Source organism: Phaethon lepturus, unplaced genomic scaffold (assembly GCF_000687285.1).
Source record: "Phaethon lepturus isolate BGI_N335 unplaced genomic scaffold, ASM68728v1 scaffold18247, whole genome shotgun sequence".
Lineage (NCBI taxonomy): Eukaryota > Metazoa > Chordata > Aves > Phaethontiformes > Phaethontidae > Phaethon > Phaethon lepturus.
Genome location: NW_010554236.1, coordinates 15,171 through 23,739, shown reverse-complemented (window position 1 = coordinate 23,739; position 8,569 = coordinate 15,171). Strand labels below are relative to the sequence as shown.

The 8,569-nt window shown below is 36.5% G+C and overlaps 1 protein-coding gene across 1 annotated transcript in view; it reads right to left on the bottom strand.

The window, feature by feature from the left end:
• Positions 1 to 648: 648 nt before the first annotated feature.
• ANKMY2 (ankyrin repeat and MYND domain containing 2) overlaps positions 649 to 8,569 on the bottom strand; it is a gene marked incomplete at its 5' end in the record, with an annotated part of 20,469 nt that continues 12,548 nt past the window's right edge. Inside the window, 6 exons of the mRNA XM_010291794.1 lie at positions 649 to 872; positions 2,986 to 3,127; positions 3,567 to 3,695; positions 5,536 to 5,671; positions 6,780 to 6,994; positions 8,136 to 8,296. Of these exons, the coding sequence (XP_010290096.1) occupies positions 649 to 872; positions 2,986 to 3,127; positions 3,567 to 3,695; positions 5,536 to 5,671; positions 6,780 to 6,994; positions 8,136 to 8,296 (1,007 nt within the window). The remainder of the gene's footprint in view (positions 873 to 2,985; positions 3,128 to 3,566; positions 3,696 to 5,535; positions 5,672 to 6,779; positions 6,995 to 8,135; positions 8,297 to 8,569) is intronic.

Sequence of the window (8,569 nt, the reverse complement as noted above, 5' to 3'; positions counted from 1 at the left end):
CTTGAAACATCTGAAACAGCAGTATCATTTAACAAAACTGCCACAAAAAAGACACTATTGTTGTGCACTCACTAGTCAAAATATTTACAGTAATGTCATTAAAAGTTGAGAATTCAGATGAGTATCTTCAGAAACTTAAATGCTGCTGAATTCCTTCAGATAAAGCTTCATAAAGTGGTGTAAAAAAGCAATTTAACAGTTGGCTTCCCAATGCTTTAAACTACAGTTCTGTGTACTTGCAGAAAAAAATACTTAAATTACAATTAAAATAGATTTTAGGCTCTGAAAACATGAATAATCCAAATCAAATGCTTTTTATTTTTCACTAAGTGGCTGATTACCCACAGATACTCATAGATTTTTACTATGCTTACTGTTGGTATACATACAGATGGATCTATGCCACTCTAGTTTTTATCAGATAATAAATACCTATTTTGACAATCTACAACAGAACCCGAAATTAGAGAGAATTAGAGAAATTAGCCAGTATTTCATCTCATGATGGACAGAGACATGCTGTCTTTCAAAAGGAGTCTTGCAGAAGCCATGCTGTAAGAACTCAGACATGGCCAGCGTAAAAAATTCTTTAGGACCCTTGTGGTACAGGGACATAGCTGGAACCCTTAGTCCCTTCCTACCCTCTTCTTATTCCTCAGAATCTTGAATTTTTTGACGAGCAATGTCAGCTAAGCCAGTCTCACTTTCCTGTGGACTTTCAGGATGCACGGCTAGTGCCTCCGTCTCTTTGGTAAATTCAGGTTCTTCCATTTGGTCAGTAGCATGATTTGGATCCACTTCTTTGGTAGTATCTGGACCAGGATCTGACTGTTCTTCACTTGTAGAACCACCCTCTACTAGTTGCACTTCATCTAAACAAAAGAGAAATTGCATCATCAGTAAACACTGAACTCATCTGCAGGCAAACATTTTTATTGTTGACGAGCAATAAACACTAGGAATCGTTGCATCAGTTACAAAAGTGGTTTCTTTAACCAAGCTTCACCAAAAAAGACCTAAGACACTAGAGTTCTGCTTAACTTGATGTAAGATTACTCTGAAACTAACCCCACACAAAGCTGTCATTAACTTATCTCCAATTTTGCCATACTTCTTTTTAATATGTAGAGGAGCAGAGTAGGACACTACAGTTACTTTAACTTAAATTCAAACATGCTTTATTGATACTATTCTTACAGTCAGCTTTTCCAAGAATGGCTGCAGGCTGCCTAAACATAGAGTACAGGGGGGGTTTCCTCTTCTTTACCAAAAAAAAAAAAAAAAAAAAAAAAGGCATGTACATGATTATGTAGGAAGCACTTCTGCATATAACAAACTGAAGAAATTACTTTCTAATGAACAGTTGACCACAATGAACTTTGGTTGAAGTGAGTCATCCTAAAATTTATAACCTGACTGCAAGGAATGGAATCAGCCATTGCACCAACAATGGGCCCCAGCACCTTCAGGAGTTCATCTTGGTTTCTTACTCTCTGTTATGATTGATAGCCACATGAAAACAGTGTCACAGCTAGCCACAACACCGCCAAAGCCCTCCCAAGGTCTCATTTGGCTATAGAGCTAACTGCCTTAAGCACAGGCTGAAGCACAGACATCCTTAACACTTGCCCTTGTACAGCAGAAACTCTTTAAACTCTTGGTTTTGCTTGTAGTTGCAGCTGTGGGAGTTTTCTTCCTTCCCCTCCCCAATGTATAGGATTTGTAGGGGGTATTAGCTTTCTGAAATAAAATTGGTGTTAATAAGAAGAGCTTTGATACAACACCATTCACAAGGTGACTTGAAGCTAGGATTCACCATCTTGCTAACAGTGCATAACCTGAGAAGGTCTATAGTGTGTTGCCCATGTATCTGAAGAAGTTAGTGGAGATTAACATGTAGGTAGTGCAGTAGTAACATGCCAAAAATATTAGCTTCCCTTTTTAGGAAGGGAGGGGGAAGAGCCATCCACCCAGATTCTGTCTCTACCTCTGAAGAGGACAGACCTGGCCACTGACTTGTTCAGTTAATATGAACCTGCAAGTGTGTGTATTTGTCACCAGTGTGAGGTAGCTGTATTGGTACGCAATATATTCCACGATTTCTAGTATCCTTGCCTCCAACTTCACAGTCATCGTGATCCCATGCAACAGCAACTCTTGTAACAGGATCATTGCAGAAAGCTGCTGAAAACTTCAATAATTACTGATTTATTCTAATTTATATCCTGCTAAAGTTTTTACAGTCCAACTGAAGTGAAGGACACTACCATTATAAGAAAAGTGTGATTTGACCAGTGCATATCCACAATCCCTAAACAAGGGAAGGGGTATCTAGTAAGTTGTAAAAGGGAAAAAATTATTTCACCCCCCATTCTCCTATTATTTCACATACAGAAACGTTGTATCAGAGTAAGTTAAGGGGAAGGGGGTGTGATACAGTGGCACTATATATGCCATTATGTATTAATTATTTGCTTATTGAGGGGAGGAAAACACCATTAACAGTTTAAAAAGTAATGCTTGCTTTCTTCACATTGAAAGTGCACAAAACAACTTGATACTGTGATTATGAAGAAGAAAGTATTACACGAGAATTAACATCTACATTAACCTTTCCAACTGGAAGCAGTGGGCTACTTTCTTATTATCCAACTTGTCCTAACACCTCCAACGGAAGGGAGAGTATGAAAACTTCTGCACAATTTTGATTAAAGATTTGGATTTTGAAACAGTGCAGTGTAATTCAGAATGCTTTAGTTGTAGAAACCCCTGTGTAACTCTCATGCTAAAAACCAGATTTTAGAAAGTACACAGCAGTTGTAAATTGAAAGGCTAGAATTCCAACAAATGCAGGTATGCTGTTATGTCACAACAAAGACTTTTCTTTCAACCTCAGCTGTTACAGATTTTAAGACCTCTTACTGTTGTTCCTTGTGGTGCAGTTAATGCAGCATTAGTTTCAGCAAGCAAACTACAGATCCTAACCTTTCTTTTGCCTTTTTTCTTGTTTCCTTTTTTCTTTGGCAGCTTCTAGTTCTTGTTTCTCATGAATTTCCTTCAGGGTCTTGCAGACTTTTTTGTGGGTAAACCAGTGCATTTTCTGGCAGTTCTGGTCGCAGTACATCACCTGAAAGTTATCAGAGCTATCAATTAATCTTTACGTACTAAAAAAAAAAGATACAATACTCTTGTATTTCTTAGTGTACCAAGTTAAATCTTTTTATGTATATTACCTAATAGTATTTTTAAGCAATTTGTAAGGTCTTATGGACTGATTCTAACCTATATAAAATTCTATAAAGAATAGTTTGTTTTGTTAACTCTAAACATACAGAAATTTTACTCTTTCTTAATTCTTAAACATACACACTTGGAAAGCCACATACTCCTACTTGTGAATTTCAGGCATCTCTCTCGGAAGTAGAGGGCTTGCACATTTTCAATGTAGGCATACATGACATTCCTCGTAAGTCTACACAGTAAATAAATAGTCAAGCATTCAGAATCCTCAGCACCTCAGTGGCACTATTTTTTGTGATTCATTATAACTATTTATGGATTCTTACCATTTTACATACTGAACATCTTTTGTCTGCTCCCTTTCCCCCACAAGTTGTACAGAATTCAGCATCCACAAAACCCACTTGGCCGGTAATAGCTTGTGTAAGTACAGAAAAAGCTGTAGGATCAGAACCCTGAAAGGTAAAACAAGAGGTGGTAATGAGAGTAAAAACCAACACCATCATAAAAAGGGACACCCACAAGAAAAATGGAACAAGCAATGCAAGCTTCCAAGCGGCTAGCTGCAGTCTCACTGAAGATGCCGTAGCAGCAAGAACATAAAACTAAATCACAGAACTTCAACTAACACGCACAATTTATACAGTTAGGTAGATCTTTGTATATAAGTTAACAGTCCTTAGCTTCTGTAGAAGGGAGGATGAAAATTACCAGGTTTAAACTCTGTAAATTATTAATACTACTACTCAGGAACTCAGTGTTCTTTACACCCTCTCACCTGCTTGTAGATCATATGCAGCAGGTTTTTGCAGATTAGTTTCTGTGCTGGCACACAGAAAGGTATTTTGCTTGTCACTGAAATACTGTTGTGCTCAGTGTACTCAGATACGACAGACCAAATGGTCAGAACTTGGAATCTTCGAAACAATTACTTGCATATTATTACTTAGATATTATTTTTAGTATCTTTCCCATGCAAAACAAGCAGTAGGATTTAGTATATTTTACTGGTAATCATAAATTACGACTAGTCGTTTGGGCAGTGATGTAAACATTAGAGGAAAAAAATGCCAAGTTGCTGCAGCTCTAACTAAATCCTTAAAGTGTTAGACTACCATGGAATATGCACAATCATAACTACTACGACAATGCTGAGATTCCCAGACTGAATTCAAGTAATTGTGCATGCCAAAGGTCAAGGTCTTTGGCATGCAATTAAAAATTTATAGCATCTCCTCCTTCCTAGTTCTGCATAATGGACAGAAATCCAATGCAACAAACTGTGTTTCTTTAAAGGGAGAAGGCAGAAAAGACTGCAAGCTATTCTAAAAAAAAAAAGGGACAGGAAGGAAAATGTTTACTCTAAAGCAAGTCTTAATGCATCACGATAGCTTGTATTTTCACACTGTGTTTATTTTTCCGGCTTAGACAAACAGTAGGAATTGCATTAAGCCTCAGGACATTTTAGTAGACTGGAGCCACTTAAGATGGAGGCTATTTTTAATTCACTCAGAATAATCCAAACATGTCTCAAAATTGTTTCACTTCCCCAGTGTTAGTGCATGTAACATCTAGCTCTCAAGAGACCAGAGAGAATATTCTTAAAAAAGAGTAACAACTCTTGTGTAAGATTTATTATGAACTAATTAATAGCACTATCAGGAAGAGTGTGTTAGCAAAGATGTATGAGGGAAACTGAAGTTAAATGTTTTACTTGTGATTTTGATTTCCTAACTTAGATATACATTTTTAGTCTATGTTGCATCATCTTGCCTCTCCCTGTGACAAAAGGAGCTTTACAGAATATTTTCCCTTCTTCTACCATTGTATGTTACCAACTTCTTGTGTACACTAGAAATGTATTACATCTAGGAAATTATTTGATCCTAAATTGAATTTAGACATTGTGAAAAAAAGAGTGTACAATGGGTTTCATCTGTGTCTGAATCTACAATTTGTAAAAGCGAATTGGCAAAGAAAAACTGAATAGACATCCCAGAGCAGGAAAAGAAAGCCCTGACACAGAAAGAAACTGTTCCAATTTTCTTTAAAAGCTGAGGTATTTAAGCATTCATTCTGGGCACAGGAAAAAAAACTACTAGTTGAAGTATTTTAGAGCATTTTCCTGCAATATGTAAAATAAGATTCCAGTTTGGCACAGAGTTCAGGGACATTCAAAAACCTGTGCTTAATATAATACATTGCAGAAGCTGAGAAACAGAAAGATGGCTTAGTTTAAACTGAATTTACTATGCAAGTTACTTAGAAAGTATTTTCATGATAGGAATAACTTACTATTTCAACAGGAGCAATACTTCTCACAAGCTGCTGGAGCAACGTAGCTTCACAGTAAGGAAACTTTCGTATACTTTCTCGAATTAGCTTCTCTTGATATACAGGGAAACCATCTTTATCTCTCCCTTTCAAGAGACTAAATTTTTTAAAACCAAAGTCAAGTAACAAATCACATAGTAAATGTTCAAGAACAAATACACAGCATTCTGTACTCTGTCCTCCTGACTCTGTCCTCTTTTAAATTAGAGAAGAATTATAATTCAAAATAATTTGACAACTTCAAACGCAACAGTGTTTAAAATGCAAATAAAATTATTTTTATTCTAATGCACAATCATTACTAAAAGTATGCTCTGAAACAACTGCTTACTAATTCAGCCACAGAGAGAAAAATAATCGTCTACAGGTAGACTAGTATCTACACCAGACTGAAGTAGCAAAGCGCTTTGTTGTATTTAAAAATGAGCATTGTAAAAATAGACACTGAAGAAATCACAATACTTTAAAACATAAATTCTGCTTTATTTACACTTCTATATTTATCTGGTGGGCTCCTACTTTTTGATGTGGATCACTGATGAACTATTTCATTTCAGTATATGAAAGCTGACTTCATAATTTATTTTCAGTATCACGTAGAAATCCACAGAGGTCTATGGGGAATGTGATCCTTCTAAAAGCCAGGCCATTTACTTTGATACTTAAGATCAGGCAGCTGGTTTTGTAACTCTGAGTAGGTTCTAAAGATCTAAGTGATTTAAGAGTCCAAGTCTCATCCAGAGCCAGTGGGATTTGCAGTTCTTAGTTGCTTAAGTGGTTTTGGGAAAAAATCTCACCCTGTATGACTGCTGGAGAGCAAAATGGCAAAAGAAATGTTCCCAGATGATCCATATCGGACATTGAGAAATTCTTTTTTCAAGCCGATCACTCCCCTTTTTCTCCATCACATGCTGCGCTCTGCTGCTTCACAGTGTATGTGTGATTGCCAAGCTCTAACCAGTTCCAGCAGGGAGCTGAAACTCTAGGAATGTTTCCTTTGTACCCCAGGAAAGGACAAAGCCACTTCAGATACAAAAAAGGGCGTCAGTGCCACCCTGAAGTGACTGCAGCTTGGGTTATTTCAAAATTTACTTGGCATAGCCTTTGTCCAAGACAATCCAATCTATTATTACAGTTGTCTTTTTTGGAAATCTGTAAAGCTCGTTCATCTATATGCCTTCAGATCTCTCTGCAAAAATACATACCTTTTGATAAATCCATCTAGCTTATCCTCTCGCTCTTTTAAGAATGTAATACATTTCTGGAAGATGCAACTGATGTAGTGCATTTTCATAGCAAGTACTTCATTCATATCTTTCTGCTTCATACATTTCTCACAAATTAGATCCAGAACCCTGTAACATTTCTGCAGTGCTTCTACTTCGGCCAATAGAGGGTTCTCTTTCACCAGCAACACAATCTATGAGAAAGATTGCAGAAAAGGTAATCCAGTTAGGAACTAATATTTTTAAACTTGTGCATTAGCATTAAAGGTTATCTAGCTTTTATTTAGCTTTGTAGCTAAACTTCAGTGGAGTTATCTAATACTACTTCTGCCTTATGCAGTCTTCCCCTTCTTTTTTTGGTCATTATTTAGTATTATTATGTAGTATACTGTAATTCACAGTTCCCATAAAAGAAATATTCAAAATTAAGACTGCTATTACAAATAATAAGGATTTTTCCAGAATAAGAACCTGAACAATCAAAACCATTTCAAAATAAACCGTCACAGAAACTACCATACACTGTCCTAAAATCTCTTTCCTTTTGAACACCTAAAATAAACTGGACTTGTATAATTTAAGCAGTTGCACAGAACACATCAACCTCACACAATCTTGGAGTACTTCAGGTACACTAGTAAAGCACTGAACTAACCGTTTAAGAGAAACTGTATATTCTGCTCACTAAATTAGCTGCCACTGGTGCATTACTGTTTGTATGTACTGCAGATACCTGGCTGGCAACTGTTGACAAATTCCTGTCTTTGAATGGCAAACCCAAGAAACATGTCTTTGAATTTAGGTGTGTTCATTTCTCTGAACTACACTGGAAGAGCAAACCATGAAAGACATTACTTTCAGCAAATACACTGGGAAGTAAAAATAAACATCTCTTCCCCATACTTTCACAAACAGCAGCAGCAGTAGATGCTACTATGGTGAACGAGTGATGAAGGTAGGAAGATACATGCTGAGACAAGCATTGAGAGAACAATAAGATTTTTCTTAAGACAGGAACTTGTTTTATGTTTTCATTTCAAGTGGGGCTAAGAAAAAAAGAAAGCCAAAAAAGAAACCTATGTATGGTTATTGATACAAAAAATAAGAATCTCTCCACTAAAAGGTGTTAGTTCAAGATTCTGGTGTATATAAGCGCTGAAATAGCTTCATTTTCGAGTCATGTCTAAATGTTGAGGCTGATTCTTTCTCGTTTTCAGAAGCACTTGAATTAATGGATAATGCTTTTGATCTCAATTGGACTCAGAAGAGTTGAATGCTTTCTGACATAAACAGTTCCCATGCCAACAAACATATGCAATTTACATATTACTCCACCTTAACAGGATGCATGTTAGTAGTAGTAATAATTTTATGTAGAGGCCCAGCTAATTTTACTGGCAGTTTTGGTTCTTTATCTAAGCCCTGTGGTTTAGTATAGTAGTCCAGCCTTTCACGTGGAAAGAAGTTGTTGATGACAGTCACACAGTCATGTTGACCTAGAGGCACATAAGAAAAAAAAAATCACCAATGAAATGAAATAATAAGCAGAAAACAGACCTAAAACCAAATCTAATCTAAGCAATACAGGTGAGAATTACCCACATAGGAGCTTAGCATAATCTGCTTTGCAGTGGTAACAGGCAACTCTTACCGTTCTTTTACATTCAATAAGTGTTAACTTTTACGTTCATGAAGTGCAACTTTTATGTTCAGTAAGTGTAACTTACTGACTCCCAACAGGGAATGACTTAAAATTTCATTTTGAGAAC